This window comes from Choristoneura fumiferana, chromosome 2 (assembly GCF_025370935.1).
Source record: "Choristoneura fumiferana chromosome 2, NRCan_CFum_1, whole genome shotgun sequence".
NCBI lineage: Eukaryota > Metazoa > Arthropoda > Insecta > Lepidoptera > Tortricidae > Choristoneura > Choristoneura fumiferana.
The window spans coordinates 16,872,845-16,897,080 of NC_133473.1; the positions used below are offsets into that span (position 1 = coordinate 16,872,845).

General features: G+C 34.3%; 2 protein-coding genes across 4 annotated transcripts in view; both read right to left on the reverse strand.

The window, feature by feature from the left end:
* The window catches only part of sd (TEA domain transcription factor 1 homolog scalloped), a 62,580-nt gene extending 55,034 nt beyond the window's left edge, over positions 1-7,546 (reverse strand). The window contains exon 1 of one of the 3 annotated variants that reach the window (XM_074110899.1): positions 7,151-7,546. In XM_074110899.1, coding sequence (XP_073967000.1) covers positions 7,151-7,184 — 34 coding nt within the window. In that variant the 5' untranslated portion in view covers positions 7,185-7,546. The remainder of the gene's footprint in view (positions 1-7,150) is intronic. The other 2 variants (XM_074110894.1, XM_074110903.1) reach the window with 2 other exon arrangements.
* Positions 7,547-10,890: 3,344 nt separating this feature from the next.
* LOC141445271 (post-GPI attachment to proteins factor 2-like) lies at positions 10,891-23,577 on the reverse strand. The gene is made up of 6 exons (XM_074111066.1): positions 23,204-23,577; positions 22,996-23,127; positions 21,993-22,154; positions 20,412-20,517; positions 17,706-17,912; positions 10,891-16,308 (listed from the first exon to the last, which is right to left on the reverse strand). Exons 1-6 carry the CDS (start codon positions 23,315-23,317, stop codon positions 16,178-16,180), a joined length of 852 nt encoding a protein of 283 aa, XP_073967167.1. The 5' UTR covers positions 23,318-23,577; the 3' UTR covers positions 10,891-16,177.
* Positions 23,578-24,236: the final 659 nt, after the last annotated feature.

Here is a 24,236-nt window from a genome sequence, read left to right on the forward strand (position 1 = left end):
AATTTATGTATTACACTGATAGTATTTCTTAGTAATAATATAAATAGGTAAATAACAATGTGAGTTTGTTTGTTTCATTTTCACTCCCTGTGTAGGACAGAAGATGTGTTTTATATCCCGGAAAATTGCGTAGCTCTGGCGTGATAGCAATAAACGAGTTCTTCGCGGACGAAGTCGCCGACAACTACTAGTTATTTATGAAATTAACTATAGAATTTTTCTTGTTTTTTTTTCTTTCCAGTTCATTTATTAATTACAGTAATCTAATCTGTAGTTGATATTATTCATAACGTGATCACTGGTTTTTTGAGTTTGGTCATAAAGGAATCTTTCAAAATAAAAAAATAGGTTATATTTAATAACCACAAAAAACTTTATGTATCTTACTCGTATTTTAATACAAATATTGTTAAGAAGGTACAGAAGTAGCTGGTTGTTTACATTGTTATCAATAATCCGTCCGACAATTTATCATTTTCGGCAATCATACGAGGAAAATTTACCACGCATAATGTACACGAAATTACTTCGTAAATTAATATCACCTATTATTTTGAGACTACGAATGAGAAGGCACAGACAACTGCCAAGCCAACGAACAGTTCGAGTTGCGTTTTAACATTTGTTAACTTTATATATTGTAACAGAGTGGAAGCGAGCTGGAAACTACTGCAAACAGCGCAGTTTAGGTACCTACGAGCTACGAGTGTACAAAACGGAGCGTAGGTGCTTTTACAAGCCGACAGACAATCAAAGCGAGCACGAGCCCAATTACGAAATAAAACGTACAAATAACAAGTTTAATTAAATCGCCAAGACCGTCGGCGCGGGAACAATTCCAACTATAACGATAGTTTAACAAGTGAACTCAAAGTGAGCTTCATATCCCATATTGCCTGCAGTGCACGTACCTACAGAGCAGTCAATCGAGAAAATTATTCCTAGGTGTATCCAGGATTGCGCTATATTGCTCTCCTGTCGGTTCGGACAAGACGATGCACATTTCACTCGAACGAAACTGTACCTTTTCAATAAGCAGTAAACTATTATGACCATGACCACAAAAATTCAATTTAAGTAAATGTTTACTTTGTCAATGTTTATTAATAATATCTGAGTTAAATATATCCGGACGTAAAGCATAAAATTTCATCAAGGTTGTATGAATAATTTACTTCGTAAGCAATCGGCTTTTCCTCTGCCATTTTTAAAACGTGTTAGACATGGCATGATATTTTAAGATTTTTAAGTGTAACTTAATTATTGTTTTACACCTACCTTAATAATATTCTTTGTAAATTACGACAGACCATCACGCTGATGTAGGTAATGTAGGTATACATACTTACATGTTATTGTTTATTGCTTTCAGTGTACACGATAAAGCGGTTGCGCTCGGCTCTGGTTTCAAAACAAATCTTTCCATTGCTACAAGGTTAAAAAAATGTGATGCTAGTTAGTTGCTAACTAGTTGAAAGCAAACAATATATTATTGAACTACATATAGGTACCTACCTAGCTAACTACCTTGTTGAAGTTGGTCGGATGCGAGACATGCTGTCTCGCCTCTAAATATGTATTTCGCTCAGAACACGGCGCTTGAATTTTTCGTATTGTTCTCGAAATTGCAAATGAGAAAATAATGTGCACTTAAATTTAGTTTAACGCGAGCATAAACGCTTCTGCTCTGTTTTGCTGCAGCACGGCACGGTTGACACCGATTTCACACAGTCGTAATCCCCATTTGTCACTTCTCTGGAGGGCAAAATTAAGATAAATAAGAGAGGGGGTCCTTTCGCCTCAATCCCTTCTTGACATAAGAAGGTCGGATGGTACGCGCTTTTAAAATTAAATTTAAACTTTACAGGTTAAGAATGATGGTCCATTTCATTGAGATAATATTGAGGGTTCCACACCAGTGGTAATCCACAAATAGGTGTCCGAGAATAGAGCGAGGCTACTGGACACGCGTCGCAGACATTTCCAGAGCTGCAATTTTTTTATATGAAAGACAGACGTTATTGTAATTTAACACTATAGATTAAATAAACGCATTAATTGAAATCATATGATTGAAATAAAATCGTATAAGTATTCTCGTAAAAAGTGCGTGGCAAGAAAATATACTTTGGCATCATGGTTTTAGGTAGTAGGTCTGTCGGAAAAGACTCAATTAAACAAAGTTTGCTAATAATGCTCCAAATCTACTCAAGAGTTCGTTTAAATGCTAATCGGCGTCACCAGTTTCCTTTATTTTATTTTTACCCCGACTTTCGGCAACAAGGCATGAGTAACATTTTATTCTTGTTCTTTTAGAAAAACCGCAGTTCAGTTCTAAAAACAAATTGGCATTACTTAGGTTTTCGTCGTGAATTTAGTGAATTTCAAAGGTATCCCGCAAAGTGTAACACATTGAATATCTCTGATTCGTGGTCGGGAAGGATGTTTGGGGATTAGTGGGAGTGAACCTTCCGCAGGTCAATAAGAGCAGGTAGCTGAGGCAGCGTAACCGCGGGCTCGGTGGTCGCTCGCCGTCATTCAATACCTCGCTCGTTAGGGCTTTCGACCGGGGGTAACCTATTGTGTATTTATCTACACAAATATATCGACTTTTCAACCTTAATATTAGCATGATTTTTAAAATCATTCTACTACACTATGTATTTGATTTGAAGTTTCGCTTAATTCATTTTCTAGTGGCGTTGTTTAGTGTTATTAGGTAGGTACTTAGTTAGTCGTTATTCTAAATTGAGTAATTTCGTTGTGGATCGGAGAAGGTGATTTTAAATCATGATTTTGCCGTTCTCAATAACATCCGGATGACTATATCATTGTCTATAGGGTATATTTCAATATTATCAATGATAAATCTGGTGAAATGTTTAACAAAAAAATTGGATAGGTAGCCATAATATAAAAGCAATTACAATTTCTTTGAATCTCTCTTATTGTGAAAGATGATATGGAGTGAATAACGTCGCACGTTGATTATAGAACGGCAGTTTCTTGCTGGGCTCGGTTACATGAGCCTGACGAGTAAGCGAATGGGCAGAGTTCTACGATTACAGCATCCGGAGTGCCCATCAACATTTTGTCAATAAAGCACTTATCTGCGAATGATTCTCATTTTGATTTCAATGGAGAATGTTTTCGTTTTGACGTTTTCACTGTTTATCAAATTATCATTTTTAATTTTTTAACTTCATGCATGAGGCTTCAATGAAATTCAACAAAAACAATTGTACTCGTACCTAATCCGTTAGTAATCTAAACTTTATCCAGGAGAAGAAGTGGACGGAAACAAATCCCGAGTAGATATTTTTGTACCTATGTCGAAGGAGTGCATAGAAGAGTTTAATTAAGGAACAAAGCCTTCGGTGAAGTGGTAAATGGCGCTAAATTCAATTTCCTTAAGACAGAATACGTGATAAATCGCTCCGAATCGGCCATTAGGTGCGACGCTGCGTGAGGGCCCGAAGTGTCAGCAGTTTACACGTCTTATTGCTTGTCGCACAGCCAGCGAGCCAACGGCGGCGTCTCCGCAATAAAAACATCAACCGTATTGACCAAAATAACTCTTGGCACCTATTCGAGAGTCCGACAGATACTGTAATTGAAGCTCTCCACTAAGAACTAAGCGCATCGATACCAATGGAGCGTTCCAAATTGCCGATGTAACTACGTTGGTACCTACACGTTCTGAATAGATACATTTTCTATATAATTTTATGCATTTATTTACTATCAAACGCATCGTTTCATGATAATGACGAATAATTCAAAGTGACGTTATTAATGATTTTAAACCACTTTGCAGCTAACTGACTACCTATGTTTTAATCTGAATCTGATTATTTACTTACGCAGCAATAAATAAATATTCTACAACGAACACAAGCGACGATTATCAAGGTATAAAAGAGATACAGATAGAATTCACGGAACTAGGTAATGTCACTAATTAATTATGTGCAAAGTTATTCGAAAACGATATAAAATGTTAGGTAAAACTAATTTAGTTAGATGAAATACTACTTAACCACGGTTACATACAGAACATTGATATTAAACATGCAGGTCACCCTAAAGCTAAAGGGTCCATACCATAAGAACGTTAACGGCTAGGAAACTCCCGGGGGATGAGCTTGCGTACCATTTTCATGGCAATTTAATACCGTCGGTTCGAGCAATTTTCTGCCTTTCGCTGAGCATGGGGTGAATATTATCAGATTCGATTAGAGTTATTTAGCTGAATAACCGGACATGGAAAATATGTACAACATGCTGTTTATAAGTTTGTTTTATAATTACAGCACATTTATTTTGCCAGCTTTCTGAAGAAGTATACTTTAAATTAGGTTTTCGTTTTTTTTCTACTTTTATACAAATCATACATGTATGTCAAGAATTTCAAATTTCAATGTGTGCCATTATGTTGTAGTATAATTATTAAGTTATAATTTTATCAGTTCTTAACCTTAACCTTTTTTATAATGTTTTTTTGTAGAATTGGAAAATACGTTTCTTTTTAAACCTATTTTTTATTTATTTCATTATACAGCAGCCTATTACGTCGATGATGTGGTATGAGGAATTTCCACCTTTGTAATTATTCGGTAATCGAATCAAAAGGGCAGAATAACTAGTCTTTTGTCTGAACGTTATAATAATTATAATCGATTCTTCAGATTTAAACAACATAGGTACAAGTTTCGCGTCTTTGGCATTTTATTTGATTTAAATATTTCTCACAAATTCTTTTAATATTTTTTCACATGGAATAAAATAACGGTCATTTTTTTATCAAAATTATTTAGTCGTGGTATTCCTGCTTACAAATCAATAAGTGTGTATTTGTTATGGACCAAGTATGAATGAGGGCATTATGAATAATGACAAGCTATACCGGGCCAAGTGCTTAATTATTTCTAAACTTCATTATTTATCACATTGTCTGGTCATTATGAACATTGCACCTGATCGCTGGGTTTTTAGGCAACCGAATGATTAATTGAATCGGAAACTTTAGTTGCGACGACGAGCGCAGCGAGGAGTGTTGAGCGTGTTAGGTTCAGTTGTGACCAAAACAAGAATGCCAGAATTTAATTCTACCTAATATTCTACTTTTGATAGATATTTCATTTCATTGGTAATGAATCCATAAAACGATTAAATTTTACGTAAAAATAAAAATAATAGAGTATAATAGAGTCAAATAGTAGAACATGTTTTTGTTGTTAGACATACCTATGTATAATGCCCGGGCAATTTAATTAATTGACAATTAAGAATAATAAAAAACCTCGACTTAAAAAACTTACATAAAATAAAAATAAAACCTAAATCTAAAACCAATTACTTAAAGAGTACCCCTTAGGCAAGGTCCCGAAGATGCCGGCGGTGTTTCCTCTTTGAATAGCTAATTCTTTAAAAAGTTTTAAAGCACTAGAACCCCATGAACCAAGGGTAAATGTTTAATTAATTAATCGGTTTTTATCAAATTGCTAGTGCCCATTGCCCGGACATAATGAAAAATGACCGATTTTTTTCACTTTGTCCATAACATTATAATATAATATTTTTCATATTGTTTGGCACCTTAATTTACTGGGTAGGTTAGGTACACCTATGAAAAGTTCGGTTCGGTATAATTTTTCTTTCGGTTTAATTGTTTCCCCTGTAATGAATATTTTTTATTGGCAGACAATAAATAGTGTTTGAGCTTAAGTATTTTTGTTTTGTAATAAGTGCGAGTCGGACTCGTGCACCGAGGGTTCCGTAAAAATGAGTAAGTACTTAGTTAATTTATGTTATTTTAAAATATTCGTTATAAATAAGCGGCCGTTACGTATAAAAATTCAGTGTCAGCGGTGCTCTGATTCTAATCAAAATGTACGCGTATGGGGATGGGATCATTATTATTATTTTTTCTTGGGACTTCCTTTAATTTTAAATTTAATTTATTTAATTTCAGCTGTCTATCTATTACGATTCTTGAAATAGGTACAGCCCCATGTCTTACAGACAGACAGACATACGGAAAATAAGACTAAACGAAGCCTATACTTATTCTCTGAAGTACCTAACGGTTTTTGAATTTTGAATTTGAATTTACATTTTAATTTACTTTAGGTAGGTACTAGAGATAGATCATTTTACTATGGCATTCTAGTTACAACTTAAAATAATATTATTGCAGCATAGAGTAAAAGCCAGTGATGTTTGGAACCTTATTTCAAAATTCTTTACAGTTTATTTTAATTTTCATTAAAAAAAATTATTCCAAATTATTATAATTTAATTTTAACATATTTTTTTACTTACTCATTTAAAATTTTTTTTGCAGAAATCTTACTACGTAAGTGGAGTAATTTATTTGAATATTGGTTTATAATTTCTTGATGAAACATCTAGAAATTATTTACAAAATAATGTGAATAAAGAAATTAAATGTCAATCCCTTGTCTAATTCCTGATGCAACAAATAGAGAAAGGCAATCCAAAACAGAAGACTGCTTTGATGAAAACCTCAAGAAGAAATTTGTTAATTTTTGAAGTTAAATTTTGAATACAATTTAAAGGCTTAAAGATGTTTTTTTTTTAATAGTTGTAATAAAATATACGCCAACAGAAAACCTATGGGTACCTACCTAATATTTTTTCTTGTTGAGTAGCATGCTCTTATTTCATGTTGTGAGATATGTAGATACCTATTAAGAATATTTTAAGAATTTTGTTTTAACGTCTGCACTTACAAATAACTATATTCAGTTAAGTTTATTTCAATCTAATCAAGTAATCACTAGGTTTTAACTTCCAACTTAAAACGCAATTTTTAGATTCTTACTATTTCTTCTTAATTTAATCGATGACACTAAATGATACCTTTAATCACCTGCAATTTGTTTTTAGACAACTTTAACGTTACTAACGATTGATGACTGATTTAATTATTTTTTAATCAGCAAATTAATATGAAGGATGATTCTTGTGTTGACACAAGCAATATATCCTTTATTTATCATGTTGTAAAGGAAATTTCACGTTTTAGTTGACCTGGGATCAGAAAACACGCCAGGAATGCTAGGAATTTGTCAAATATTTGAGGAATTCTGTTTGTTTGTTTTCACAGATTGAAATGAATACTCACGCCTCGGGAAAAATTTGGAGTAGTAACAGTCCATTACACTTTTAGAAAAATCACTGCATCGGTATCAATTTCACTGTCAATTTGTTTACAATTCACTCGCACATTACGCGAAGAACGCTCGACATTTCATTAAATAAGAGCACAAGTGACATCACCACGCGCAGAATGAAATACGTCAAATCGCATGCAGCCACCAACGCGACTGAAGTGTTCGGCGGGCGAGCGATACCATACCGCGTCTTTCGAAAATTGCGCCATCCCAGTAAGCACACTCAAGCGAAATTAACAACACAAAAGCACCTTGAGCACACTTCATTCCCGAGAACGCGCCTAATAATGCAACCGAACCCTAGCCTAGATAATGTTTACATCGCGAAAGGCTGACACCCGAACGACCGGAAGTCGAAGCGAAGCAAACGCGACAACTATGTAAAATATTGCAGGATCGCGATCGCATTGTTGACATTCCCGTATAAAAATCACCAAAATATCGGGTTAATTGTATGAACACGACCTTAAATATATTTTTCACTCACCTAGTACGACGTCTGAAGATGTGCTGATGGGGCGAATTTTGATAAGATGCCGATTTAAGAGTAAATTTAAAGAATATACTCTTATTGGTATGCGAAGAATGGCACAAAGAATCTCGACAACGCACGCGACGAATGCGCACCTCGTTTGCGCATATGCTGACACAACTTCACGGACGTTACTCCCCTTGCCCCGCAAACACCCGATTTTACACGCTTGTGTGCGTGTCCAGAGTGGTCAAACGTGAAATTTCGTGTATGTGTACACTAACACATGTAAGGTTTATACCTGCCTAGCTACCGACCGCCGCCATCTTGGTTACGACCGAGAGCGAGCGTCTCTCTATTTCGCTTAGACAGACCATTGCCTGCCATCTAGTGGCAGCCAAATGGTAACGAACGCTGTCGCTAGATGGAGCTGTTAATGAAAGACAACGTAGCGACTTTGATAATTTAGTAGGCGCTGTTGCTGAAAATTTCAAGTCACTGATTGTAGTGTTATTTAAATATGAATAAAAAAACTATTTAATAAGGGTCTAAACGGCTATAAATTAAAAATACGAATGACAGAGGGACGTTAACGAAATCTGCAAATATATATCATGCTTCCATTACAATTACAAATTAGCCATTAATCTTGCTCTTAATATTGTTAGGTATAGTTTTGGTAACAAATTACCTTGTAAATGTTTAAGTAAATAACATGTTAAATAAAGCGAACGAGTATCATCGTTAGTCATTTATTTCATAAACTGAGATAAAAGAGATCTTCATGCTTATTTTTTAATTTAATGAATTAAATCTTACAATGTGGTAATTATGTTACTTCGATACAATATTAAAAATAATATTTTCAGTCGTGACACTACTTACCTAATAATAATAACAATAGTAATCAATACAACAGTAAACGTTTTATTTTTATTTTAAACCTTTATATATTTAATAAGAACGGTTAAATGTCAGACATGTTACCGAGAGTTCCTATGTTGTCGGCTAAAGTTAAGTTAAATCGCTGACTTAAGTGCGTTTTATTTTTTTCAAGCCCTCGGTGTTTTAAGCCATTTCAACTTTGCCAATAAATAGTTCGGATTCCACGTTAAAAATAAGTATTTTTATTTTTATAAGAGGTCACTGCTTAATTTAAAGATGCCAGTTTTTATTAAAAAAATAAAGGTTATTCTTTCTTATTTTAAGCACCTATAACTTACAAGAATAGTGTCACTGCAATCGTAAACAAAGAGAAGGTAGCTATACAAAACAAAGTGAATGTATTTCTTAATTATATAGTCTTAATTCAAATTTAATTGAATGTAACATTATTCCACGTTTTAACAATATGCTGTAGGTTGATTTTAGTCGATAATCGGAGTGAAAATATACTTATTTCTTTTATATTATATGCGGCAAGTTGTAATTGGCACTGCACTGCCCGTCAATTGGACTGTTATTCTTAGTTTTTCTAATACAATCAGATTACTTGCAGCCAACATACCTCTTATAGGAATACTTAATATATTCTACACTAATCCATCGTGTCTTTTCTCTGTTCATCTAGTGTCAACGTTAAGGTACAGATAAGGCATTTTTTATTCAATAGAAATGAAAAAAAAAATAGATAACTTAAAAATTCGGTACCTTTTATGCAAATTATAATCAATTCCAGCCGTCTTTGTAAAAACTTTATAATTTCTGAATACGTTTTTGTGCTACAACAAATAAATAGTTTTGATTTAATATTGCACTTTACGCCACTTTTAATAATTTCATTAGGTATTATTATTTTAACAGCTGAAATGCTGACAAATCATTTAGAAGACAATTTAGTTGTTATGTTATGTGTATTCAAAGGCGCCTTAAGGATATTTAAAGTATAAGTTAAATAAAATAATTATCTATACTTTTACAATGCCCCTAAGATATTAATTATATAAATGTAATACTAAGTGGGAACGACTTTTTTCATCACGAATTAGTCATTAATTTCATAATAACAGATCCTTAGAACGAACACTGAAACAACCTGTGTAAACAACCTCTTACAATGCAATGGTACATACATGATACGATTTGAAGAAAAACTATAAATTGAAATGACATTGGAAGCAAAATTTACTTAGACTACCTACTTATTTACCGAATTTCATGGTGTCGATTTGCTAAATTAATTACATTTAAGTAACTCATTAAATTCATTTCATAAACACTCCTAATAAAATGAAGTAATTCATATCCATACTTTATTATTTATTTGCGCCAGTAAATTTTATTAAATTATGCTTAGAATAAGCTAAACTATTTAAAGACAGCTAACCAATGCGCCCTTTTCCCCTAAATTATGGATTTTTGCTTACATTATTATACACGGTTATGGATCAGTAGGTAAAATATTATTTTACAGCCTGCAAAAATACATTAAGCAGGTATTTAAAGCCATGTTTTTTGTTCGCTTAAATAACGCGTAAATCTGAATTGCACAGAATAGAATCATCAAATAAATAACAGAAAAATGTGTTACTATATTTCAATGAAAAGGTACAATGAGCATCAAAAATAGCTACATATGTGTACTCGTACCACATTGTCGCTAGCCACTAGGTAACGCTTTACAACATTTATAAAATGTGTAATGTGACATACTTAGTACGAAAGTGATCGATCGGGTCCATATTGACTCTCATAAAATTCTTATTCCTATTTTTTATTTTACTACCCATTTGTGTTCATAATAATCACTCTTCATAATTTTTTTCATCATACTTTTTCTGTTCATATTTTTTTATTACTAACTCATAACTCATAACAGACAGTGTTCATATTTTTTTTACTCATAATGTCATTACTAAGAACACATCTCAACCAATAACGTTGTTTTTCAGAAAATTTTCCTTCAAAATAGACATATCATAATATTCTTATTAATAATTTGAACTCATAATATTGTTTTTCATAACGGTAACTACCTATTCAAAATAAGATTTACTTCTTTCGTTAATTATTTATATTATATTAGTATTAGTTCAAAAATATGTTCGGTCCTGGCGCTTCGCCGTCCGCTAACGAGGCACGCTCGCTTCGCTCGCTCGGCTCGCGCGCTGTAAGGTCACAGTTCTACCTAACACTCCTCCTCGCGCCAATAATGCGGATAAATACACTTATGATTAAGAAATATATGAAAACCAATGATTATGTATGGAACAAGGTGTATGATTAGTGATATTATGAATTTCGATAATTATGAGTTTTGATCGTTAGTATTAAAAAATAATTGTGAAGAGTGATCGTTATGATGTAAAATAATGAGAAACATTTTCGGACTTCCGATAATAGGACTTAAAATGTTATGTGAAAAAATGCGCACCCTGATCGATCAGCTACTTTTGACGCTGATAATATGTACAACTTCTAAGCGTGAGTTGCACCAAGTTACTATTATACCTTAGCCAATGTCAAATCTGTGTACATATTATATTATATTACTATGTGTGCCAGAGGCCATATTGTCTAACGCGGGTGCCCGAGATCGCATTCACCATCTCTTTCTATCCTCATCCTACACCATGTAACAGAATGAAGTGGCGAATAGTTGCGGTGATTCCGAGTGCTTTAGAAAATAAGGCCTCAGATCCCTTTGATATGACGGCTGGTTTGACTACGTATGATATCGTTAAATAAAAATGCAACTCATGCTAAGACTTAAAAACAAAAGTTTACTGACAATTATTACGTTCATTTTGGATATGTATTTATTTGATTAACTTCACGCAAGTACTTAATCAATCATTCACCGTTTGTTTCACGATTTTAAATTTGGTCCGTTTTATTTAATAAGTATTCAATAAAATTTTCTTTACAATAGATTGAGTATTTGAAGAATTGGAGATAACGGTTTCTCTATTATTATGCATTATCAATGTAATTGAGGCAAAGTAGCCTATACAATATAAAAGCCTTCTTCGTAGATCATTGTTAGTTGGGAATATTAGATTATGCTTTATATCTATCTATATAAATAAAAATGAACCGTTCGAACGACTGGTCCGATTTCGCTAATTATTTTTTTGTTGTGTCCATTACTGTCAGGAGAAGGTTTTTATGGAAGAAAATACAGAAAACAGCTAGTTTAAATATATAATTATGGCTGTAAACATGCATCGCTTTCAAACAACTGGTTGGATCAGGCGCTACTTTACCTACTTTACTAAAGTTCGTCCGCTCAAATAGTTTGAATGGGCAACTGGCACAATAAACATACAGCGGTCTCATTTCAGCGCTCACGTCGAAACGAGACGACTAAATTGGAAGAAATCCCTTTAGAGAATAAGTTCGATTTTGTACATTTTGTTCCATAAACTACACTGTATTTTATGTATAGAAATGACGGACGGCCGTTAAACTATTTGAGTGCAGGAACTGTAGATATACTCGTATATAGTGTTTTTTCTTGATTTTCGTTCACTTCAACTGTCAGCTCACTTCATTGATAGAAACTAACAAGTACCCAATTAACTTTTTGACCAAATCGAGACACCAAAAACATTTTTTTTTACCTTTTTTGCTAAATATAATGTGAATTAAATACTCTTTAGTTACTTGCTTTAAAAAGTCATAAGTAAATTAAGAGAAACTTGAAACTGTTTGATCTACTGTAACTACAGTAGTTACGAGTATGTTATATATGAGTTAGGCCACTAGTGCCTTGGAGAAAGAAACTTTACTTGACCTGTTGTTATTCTATTAAAGTTAATGGAAATCAAAAATAACTGATAACTGGTTCTATTTAATGCATCTTTCAGTTTGTGGTACCATCAGGAGACCTGACGTGCTCGTTTTCCATCCAGTCGATTAAAAAAAAAGTATCAGCAACGAGCTATTAAGATATTACACAATTTTGTCCTCGCGTTTAAGTGGTTGACTGTATGAGAGAAATATTTCAGGATTTCCGTTTTCTTATAAATTTATCAGATAAAGCACAGAGACAGAGTCGTCTCTGTAATCAATACTTTTTAGCCTTCGCAATTTTTTTCAAATTTATTGTAAGTACGACTCCAGTACGTGTTATGTAAGTATGAGTCACATTAGATAAGCGACTTCGCTAATGGAGGAAGGTCATGTTACATAACCGACGCCGGCGCTACGCTAACCTTTGATCGGGGTAGAGGGGGTTGTATTTTGGTACTTTTAACGTCTCTCTCAAAATAGCCATCATATCATAGATTTGCTTTACGAGCTCTCCTAGTGGAGAGCTCGTCTCCAAGTCAAGTCACCAGGGTCCTTTCCACGCGCTCTACCCCAGGGCTACCCGTAGGTACCTATATGTAGATACTTTTATACAAGTGTTAAAATAAAACTGAAAACTTGAAATTATTTTATTCAGAATCGAAAGTGGAATCGAATAAGTACACTATACTTTAATTGTGTATTGTACCTAATATGTCTTTTTTGATCTGTACTAACCACTACTTTATAGAATTAATGTTTCTAATGTAATGCTAACCATTTTATGGACAATGTTTGAAAAAAGAAGTTTTATTAATACAACATAACATAATACATACTTACTTTAAAAGTTACAAAAAAATGACATCAACGATAAAACAAAAACAATAAAAAAAAACACAAAAAATAAATTAATTAATACACTTAAGAAATTAAAATAAACTATACATTAAATTAAATTACAAAATTAGTCATAACAATATACTTAAAGAAAGAAAAAAAAATCTAATAATAATTGTCTGAAATAAAATATTCGAATTGAATTGTACTTTAAAGTAACTATAGGTTTTTTAAAATCTCTTTTTTCCTGCCAAAATGTCTTAGCGATATTGTATGTTATTTAGTTTTGATTTTCCTCTAAAAACGGCGAAGCACAAATTGTGTTTTAAGTTAGGTAAGTATCAGTAGAATTACAGACTTAGAAAAACGTACGACTATTTTTGTAAGTTTTACTGAGCGGCAAAAAATCTGGCCCTCAAATGTATGCGGAATAGGTTTTTTTTATACTCTTTATTGTACAAAAAGAAAAAACAAAAAGGTAAAGGGTAAGGTTTTGTATGAAGAGTGGGCCAAATTTTGTGCCGCTGAGTATATCTGAGTATATTAAATTTAAGCTTTAAGTAAATTCAACTTCGGTGGCTTGAGGTTGCTGGGGGGCTACTACGAAATTCGAAAATCCAAGTTCGTATCGTACCGTCCCTCTCACTCTCGTAGTAAAAAATATTAGTGTCAGCGGGATGGCAAAATACGAAGTTCGAATTTGCTCTTCTTAGTATAGGGCCTGTATCTATAATTCGGTTTATAACCTACTTTTCATACGTCATTATCTATTTAGCCCTATGAAAGTTTACATAATATTTACTTTTTTTGTAACGAGCATGTAAAGTAAAAATTAATTTCGCTGCTGACTAGTCCTTATCTAAAAATGAATAACCTAACTTAGCTAAAGACTAGAATTAATTTATATGTCAACATTCTACTACACTATAGAACGTCTTACACGGTGTTTACTTTATCACGTTGGTACGACTTGGGTACGAGTAATAAATAAATACTTATAGTTTTGGCGAGACTCATTAAGTTCTAGGTTAGGTACTTATACATAATAATTAATTAATTTTCTAATTTTCTATCAAAGGTGTAGGTATTTTTTTTAGTTACAAAATGTTGAACCAAACGTCAAAGCATCCACAACAAGGCGATATTGCCTGAACTGAATACGACAAGGTGGGAGAACTCCGGAGATGTGTCCGTTTTTACAGTAAGCAAGACTTGCACACTGAGGGCTGAGGGTTCCGTACTAAACAATGTACCGTTAGCAAAAATAAGTTTGTAATTCATCGTATTTCTATGAGTCATTAAATAATAATAAAATCACCCGTTACTCACTCTCCTTTGCCTTTTCCCTTTACTAGTGTTTTGTAAGATTAATTTGATTTGGACTTCTGCGATTTTCGCTTAGATATACCTTACATTGAGGTGATCTTAGCATTATAAAAGGGACGATTGTCCGGGTGTGTTAGTATGTACTATGTACGTACAGTTGTGTCATGGGTCCTTTCTTTTCGCCAAATTGCTTGCTTGCTTGTTTCAATTGTCATGGTTTCTGCCCGGAAACACACTTTTTGATATCAGTTTCACTTTTATACCTACCTTCAAATCGTCCCTAATCAAATAGTGGTGACTGACAGACGGCCAACGACATGTGCCGTTTATTCGCTTTGCAAACAATAATTATGCGAAAAAGCAGGATACCAGATAAATCACCTGCAGTGTTCATTAATTGTCCATAGAATTTATTTTATGGTAGGTAAAGCGTTGATGATTTCTGTTGAGACCTAGATAGGTAATATTTTGTATTTTACTGCACCTAGCACGCAGTTGTCATATATTTTTGAGGGTATTGTCAAAACTGCGATTGTAAGTACTAGTGCTTAATCCTCTTGAACGCTTATCAGCGCCTTTGAAAATGGCAGGTGCTTGCAGGATTTATTATTCCTAGCAGTAGAAGAAAGTCAGGAGATAAGGTGAACTGTTGCTGCAACTTCTTCTTAATCCTAAATTCCTAATGTGTCCCCTAATGCTAACTCGACGAAATTGACTCGTTCTTTTAAAAGTTAATTTTCACATGCCAACGAAAGGTGTCTATACCAACCACGTGGGAGACAGTGGCGTAGCTACCGGAGGGCTAGACGGGGAGTGCCCTGGGGCCCCCATAGCTCAGGGGGCCCTTCAGACTGACTTACTAACTATAAATGAGAAATCGGAAGTAAGTCGAATTCGGAACACGACGAATACGGAACAAACGATTTTAAATAGTTTAGTTGGGACCCTAGTTTATTTTTTGCCCCAAGGCCTTTGGTTACCTATTTAGCTACGCTACTGGTGGGAGATTCAAACTTTTACAGAAATCCAAGGTCAGTTGTGTAAAGTAATATTTGGATTGAAACGTAAACTTAGGATCTTCATTATAATTTAGCTAGATATCTTATTATTTTAAGTATAAAAGAATTCGGAACGTCTTCATTCGTTAACATTTAAAAACAAAACATTTTGCTAACTCAAAGTATTTTTATGGTCTATCTTGGATTGACTCTACTTTTACCACACCTGACCTATTAAATACCTTCATACAAGACATTTTTAAAGACGCTGCAATCGCAACTTCGAAGTTTATCGACTTATCAGTCATCATTTTAACCAGTGTCTGCACTGCATTATCTTTAGTCTTCTGCGCACCGGCATTTTTTAAGACTAAGTAGGTACACACGAGAGCAGCTGTTGACTTTATTTTTACAACTTATATGGTCAATTTAACATTTATATCAGTCTACCTAAAGAGCGGTATCTTCGTTTAGTCGCTTAAGCCACCAAAATTACCCGGATCAACAAACAGGATTGCATACATTCTTCATATTTGGGCACAATACTTACGTAACTAAATACGTAAACCCGATAGCACTAGATATTTATTCACGGTACGTATTCAGCCCTTTTAATTAGTCTTCAGATGTGGGGGGGATACAACGTGTACCTCGTGGAGAGGGAGATCTCGCACCACGATCGCGTGGAACGCCATGTTGGCTGTTGCTAGGATGTACTCGCAAACTGAGAACCAGGTGAACGCTGAAAGGAGAAGACAATGATTAAGGACTAAGACCGGGTCTCTGTTTTTTCGGTGAAATATTAAATAAAGCCATAAGGAAAAACACTGAGACAATTTTTTGGTTTTGAAGAAAATTCAAAGTTGGGAAATAAAACAATATTTCGTCGAATAATAATAATATTTGTGTAAGACTGTTTGTTTCTAAATAAAAAAAAAGACGGTACCCTAAGATAGCATGGCCTATGAAAAACTGAGCAAGTAGTTCCCGAGTTACCTTATTTATTATTTTTACATTATCATATTCCTTTTATATAGTACCTATGAATATTTATGAACCTCGAGGTCTTTAAGTATATTGTTTTTGGTTTACTTGTATATTCATTAATATATGACTGTATGTGTTCTTAAAATAAATAAATATTAGCAAATCAACAAGTTATCGCTTTCTTTACAGGTGGTAAATTTTACGAGACGATAATCTCCCATATCGTAATAAGATAAGAATAATTATAAAATGACATAGGTAAGTAATCCTTTTATCAATCCATTCATTGAATCACATACTGCAAAAGTAAGCTAAAATAAATAATTACCCATGCGTGATTAAATAGCCGTTTTGGACCTATTCAATATTCTAACAGTAAGCCTTAGATAAAACTCGACTTTACATACATTAAACGACATGCGCTCAAATATATGTACACGACTCTACAATATAAACAAGTCTAACTGATTTTGACAAATGAAAACTAAATAAAGAAGAGGAGGAAAATTTAAAAAACAAATGCAAAGGGAGCCTCAGGAGACGTGTATGTACAGTCAACAGCATATCTGATACGACTCTATTTCTAGTGGTGGTAGGACGTGCGAGATATTTTTGCACGTTCCGCTGTGGCAGATATTACGAGTAATGCAGGTGACTTTACTTATATTTTGTCAACAGTTTATCGTTTTATTTTCAAGGATTTGACCACTTTGTATGGCGGCAACCGCGGCGGCCCGCGGCGGCTCGCGGCGGGCGCGCGAGAATGCATACAAATTTCCATTCTCTTCTCGCCTCGTCTCGTCTCGCCTCGCCGGTGGAAAATCACCATTACGGCACTAGACTGGCTGTTTGGAACAAAACTTTACAAAACTCGCGACGCATCAATCATCCATTTACCTATGTACTTTGACACAACCTCTGTCACGGACGTCAACAAACTATAGTGATAGGTTCACAAATCCGCACTGTGAACAAATTTTGTGCGCCGGTTTGATGTAAGAAACATGCAGTCTATCTATACATAAATGTCGATGATTCCAGGGTAGGCAGCGCTACCTCCTGCCGCCAGCTCCCCCAGCACGGTAGGCAGTTCAAAGCGCTGCCTACCCTCGAATTGACTCAACGCACGCCTATAATTTGTAATATACATACCTAAAGGCCGGCACAGTAGCCTATGCCGCAGGAAAAACACGACCAACCCCACAGTGGCCGCTATGGACACGTAGAACAGTATCCACACCAGTTTGTTGGTCCGCACTGGTTCTACCGCGTCACTGGCGATACAGCCGACACGCGCCCGACATAGCATGTGGAAGAGAGCTGCCACCATGAACACTATGAATATCTTCTCGTGTACGACTGGAAATTATAAAGGAAAATCGTAAGGATAAACGAAGTATCTCGGGTCTGACTGTGACTATAGTTCGAATTATTTCTTAAGTTAGCGAAGCAATGAAAAGTGAAAAATTCTGAACATGTTTGAGAAATATTATCTACTTTCTGAACTACCTGTTAAGTATAGGCAAGGCAGGTACATTTGTTGGTTTACTTCTTCTTCGCTAACTTCGTTCGTTAGTGAAGTTAACCCAGTTAACGAAATCAATCGGTGATAGATCTGTTATTAGTTATCAGCAGGTTAAAGCTAGTATGTAGATAAATTAACTCCATTATAATATTGTATTATAAAGACCGAGTATTACTGGAAATTGACCACATTATCGCATATTACGTACACCATTCAACTTAATGCTGGTGCTGGTATTGGGTTAAATAAACACAAAGCAAACATCTTTGAGCAAGATGACCTTTTGGCTTACTTCTGCCATTATCGTTAGCCCTATAATTGCGCCCTTCGGGACTGCATTTGGTATCTAGATAACATTGAAACAAATTTTGCTCAAACGAAAATGTTGTCCTAGATACTAATTCCAGAACAGATTTAACCAAAAAACTGTCATTTTTGACGGTTGAATAAAGTACATTCACTTACTAATGAATGTATTGTACCTACTTAATAGCGAACTACATATTTTAATTAACCTTGCTGCATACGTTAAAACCGTGCACCACTAGCTAGCTGCAGCTACCTCTGTACGGCATATTTATGTTATCTTCTAAGTATTTAAATAGGTATATTCTATATAAATAAAAATAAATCACCGAAATTTATGTAAGCGCATACCTTCCGAACGACAGCACCAAATTGAATATTATTATTTTTGTGTTCGTTTTCGTCAGGACAAGGTTTGTGTGAAACAAACTAAAAATAAGATACGGGGGCGAAGCCGCGGACCACATCTATAACATATTATAAAACCTCCTCCTCCTACACATAATATGTCGTAGGTATATTACTGTTGCCTAGTACTAACACCACATGAAATACCTACTCACGAGTTTCGACTATTTACTAGTTCATTATCAAAGTTTAGTAAGTTAATTTAGCCTGTGGTGCACGATTTTAGGGGAAGAGCAAAGTAAATTACACAGATCCAGTGAAAAATGTTCTTCCATCGTTTTTAGGGTTCCGGAGCCAAAATGGCAAAAACGGAACCCTTATAGTTTCGCCATGTATGTCTGTCTGTCTGTCCGTCCGCGGCTTTGCTCAGGGACTATCAATGCTAGAAAGCTGTAATTTTGCACGGATATATAGGTATGTAAACTAGTTTTTTTTTCTCATCCAACCTCTATAGACGTAAAGTGGGTATCGTTTTTTTTTCTTTTAAAACCATTAGGGGTTTGCTAAGACGATTTTTCGATTCAGTGATTTGTTTGCGAAATATTCAACTTTAAAGTGCATATTTTCATGAAAAATCGAGCGTCCCCCCCTCTAAAATCTAATCCGGTGGATGGAAAATTAAAAAAAAATCAGGATGGTAGTAAGCATATCAAACTTTCAAGGAAAACTATAACGGCTAAGTTTTCTTGAGAACTATTAGTAGTTTAAGAGTAAATAGCAGCCTAAGATATAAAATATAACTAAACATGGAAGATTCCGTATAAAATACGAAATCCTTAGAAAAACATTACTTAATTTGTCGTAATGGCTACGAAACCCTATTTTGGGCGTGTCCGACACGCTCTTGGCCGGTTTTTTTATTTGTCAGATACGTTCATATTTATCTTGCTTTCTCAACTAAATAGCTTACTACTGATATTTACTGAAGCTAATTGAAAAACTGCACTTAGTAGATCTGTAGCGTACTTAGTTTATTTTTACGAACCTCCGTAAAGTAATGCCTGAATCAATAAATTATTGTAATAGTTGTTTTTTGTTTTGTAGTAATTAAGTAATGAATCATTTTAAATACCTACGCATTCCATTAAAGTATTAAGTTAATCTAATTGATTAAATCATATCAGAAGGTGGCATATTGTAATTTGATGTAGTCTGTCATTCATATAAGTATATATTTTTTTCATATTCTTTATTGTTATAAATAAAAATCTTCTACTGATTGAACTGAAATCAAATAAATAAACTAAAATGAAATCAACATACATTGTACAAAGCGCTTGGTGATCGCTTTAAAATCTACTTTTGAAGTACTTACCTACTTTTTAACCGCCGAAAAAAAGAAGGGGGTTCTAAAGTCGACGCGTATTTTTTTTTTCTTTTTTTTGTTAGTTATAATAAGAGTGAAATAAAATGTAACTTTGTCGTTGTGTGTGATCTGGGATAAAAATATATCCTTTCAAGGTGCATAATAAACTAAGAAGAGATAAAATGAAGCCTTGTGTTATTGCCCAATAAATAAATGAATGAATATCTCTTGGATTATGGCAATTGTAGGTTCTAGGGTCATGCACAGGAATAAGGTCTAAAATGTTGACAATATCAATAATTAGTTGACTTACAATAATTTTCCCTATTGGAAACGTATGTGACTCCGGTGAGAGCACACAGCTCCACTAAGTTGAGCCAGTAGCACGCTTCTCCCAGTTGGGTTGCTTCCAAACGAGCCTGTAAACGAAATTAACTTGATATGTATAAACACGTAACTGGTTTTTTTTTGATACCTACAATTTAACCCACATTACTAATACGCTAAAAGTGGAAAAACATTATATTTAATTATACTTAATACATGTAATTATATTATACCTAATATATAATGTATTATACCTAGCACTGTATAGTAGCTTCCGCTATTTTAACTCTTAAACTCACTCTTTGTCGGACCCTAACGTATTGCTCCTCTCCTCTCATCCACTCAAAGGTTGACTGGTAGAGATCCCTTAAAGGGATAAGTCCGCCTTTGTACAAGTATCTCAAAGTTTGTCAATTGTATTTTGTTAATTTTCTTTTGTACAATAAAGAGTTTACATACATACATATATTACTTATACTTAATTCGAATAAAAAATGGGTCACAAGATGATTTTATCCCCACACAAAACATTTGTATCGTATTCGTATTAGTCATCAGAATCCTTAATGTGGGTTAAATTATCGTACATAATTTTTATCACCTTTGTACCTTTATTTTAATTTTTCCAGAACAAGTTAGCAAACAACAACACAACAACACACACACAACAACAATTACCAATTAACTACATAAGTTTGTATTCTACGATCCTGCTTTACTCAGTTTGAATAAAAAACTGCTATTATTTTCCATAGATACCTACTATACATTTAGGTTTGTAGCTTTCCCAGAATTGTTGCTTTTAGGCTAACTGGAATTTTATAACGTTGCCTAACCTGTGTGACCTGCTGGGCACAGGAACATCACAGCTTACGTCATTTTAATTTGACGCATACCTACGTTAAAACTGTTGGAAATTGGATATGAAATAATTTTAGCAGGCTAAAAAGAGCGCATCTATAAACCTAAACTCGTTTTACTTGCTCGTTTGCCACCTTATTTTATAAAAAGCAGATTTTTATTAGCCCAATATACACTGCTCCTATTTATGGAAAAATCGTACACCGTAAGGGACCACGAGGAAAATTTACTGCATATTAGTATAGATGACTGGTCACTCTTTCATCGCCTACAAAAAAGGCACTGTTTTGCGAGACTATTCATTAATATGGAGTGTTTTTCCACAACAAGTGCAGTGCAGTCGCATTTGGTCTAAGTCGGTTCTTTATTATTTAAATATAAGCGCCCTCGATTTTTTGCCAACTAACTGAGAAGTTGCCTAGTTGGATCGAAACTTCGTAATTCTGGCTGATTAGGTTTTCCTCTCACATTAAAGCTATTAAGTTAACATTTAAATCTGACATATACTCGAACGATAAAAAAAACCTGTTTACGTATTTAAACTTCGGGCTTACTTTTCAAAAAATATGATATGCAAAAAAGATCCGATTATAATGATTTCGAAAAACTTACACCGATGACTCTAAAATTAGGCAGGTTTTGGGAGAAAGGGGTGAGAACGTAAAAAATTGCCATTGGGCTTCATTTACATAGATGATTGGCTTACTTTATCCTCAGTAATGTGAAGATTGCGCAATTTATGATAGTTATAGTAGATGGAGCCTATTAACAGTCTTGGTCCGAGGTGGAAGGCAATGCATATCCTCCACACGTACCGCTGCGGGCTGATGCCTGTAATCGCACTTATTGACGGCACTACGTTGTAAACCTGAAATACGTATTCTATATAAATATTATGAAGATACAAAATCCTAAAAATAAATTTCTTTTTAAAAACCGCGTGCCCCACCCAATGCCCGTTATTCATTAGGTATACTGCCATGATAAAAAACAAATTATAAGTAATTACTTTTTTGACTGTAATAATGATATGTGTTGTGCCCTGTTGGCAGTGTTGGCGGCCCGCATACTTAAATAAATAAAATAAGTTAAATAAAATAATTGAAACAATAGGCTATTTGAAGTTAAATAATAGATATTTTTTTAAATTCTACCTACTATGTGTTCCCCGCGACTCCCGTTTGCAAAAAAATAGTTTATCGATATACCGCGGGAACTATTATGCAGTTCTCCGGGACACAAACTTCTAATGTCCTTCCTAAGGTCTCGAACTAACTCCATACCAAATTTCATCTATATCATATTCAACGTTTAAAGCGCGAAGAGGCAACTGACAGACAGACAGAGTTACTTTCGCATTTATAGTATAGTAAGGATATAAAAACAACTTTCCTGCAAATAAGTTTTGTATAAGTCTTACGTAAGATATATTCCCGCGTTTCCTTAACTGTTAAGGCTTAACAGTTAGTAAATACATAAAATTATGTTGATCGCGCTCATTTTTCCGGTTATTCACACAAAAAGCCAATTGGCGCGATTATCCTAATGGCTTTCATAAACATCGTGATGGTGTTTTATGGAAAGAAATGTTAATGAGCTAGGAAATATTTTAGTCACCTGTAAACATGACATAAAACTTTGCTATTTGTCTAAAACCTGCAACACTATGTTTTTGTTTTACTGATTGATGAAGAAAAAAATTAACTCACCCTACAATGTGTTTCGTGTATATCATCTGCTTGGAATACAGATGCTGTCACGTAACAAAATATTAAAGCACCTAGTGGAAGCCAAAGAGCAGCTATGCAGATTTCTCTCAGACCACATTGCCAAAGAATTCCCTAAAACAAAACAAAACAGTTACACAACACGCAAGGATCGTTGCAATCTTATTTGATTATCGCGCTTGTATATCACCTGAATGTCCAATGTCTTAACAGTCCTATTTATGCTGCACTTGTCGTTTGTGCGGGCATTATCATGGGACACATCCACATTAGGTGACGGCTCTACTTGTGCGTCAATTACCATTTTATTCTTCCTCGCTGCACTTTTTATTCAAAACTCACATATTCCTCGTTAAATTGCAGTCGATGTTGGAGTGTTTCGTACACTGACAGACAAGTTACGTTACTATCCCATATTTGACTATGAGTAAAGTAAGGGTTTTTGTTGGCACAGTTTTCTATCAGGGGTGTTTAGACTTTGGTATTTTGTGCTTTGAGACAGGACACTTTTGTAATGGAGATAAAAGTACAATGCATTAATACGTGTGGATGGTCTAAGGCGTGGATTGAATGAGGTTATTTGGACCTGCGCAGTAGGCGCCGGGTGAGGGGAGCACACCCTTTCTACTGAAGTTCAAGCTTTCCTCTTGAACAATGGATGAAACAATGGTGCTGTTCCTTTCATCAAACAATTACTGTAGCATAATAGGTTACGAAGTAAAATGCGAGGGGAGAACAAACATCCATATAATGTCAAGATAGGTTCTATATATGGCCTCACTAGTTCTGTAGCCTTTAAGTATGGACTCACTGAACAATGTAGATAGAGTTATATGCAATTATGATATAATTTGCGATAGCTAATCAAATTCGGCAACTAAATATAAGGATCTACAGGTAAAAGAAACAGTTGGTAAGTAAGTACAATAAGATGGATAGGTATTTTATCCATATACCGGGTGTGGCCTGTAATATGAGCAAATAATTAAAACATAGATCATACTCGTCAAACTAAACAACATTAGTTCAGCGACTTTTAAAATTTATTAGATTTTTTAAATTTTTATTAAGTACACTTTTAAGTTTATTCGAAGAAGCAATGTAAAGCAAATTGCTTGATGTTTTTATTTGTATGAAAAAAGGAAATTTTAAAAACTCCATTATTTTTTAAAGTCGCTGAACTAATGTTATTCAGTTTGACGAGGACGATCTACGTTTTAATT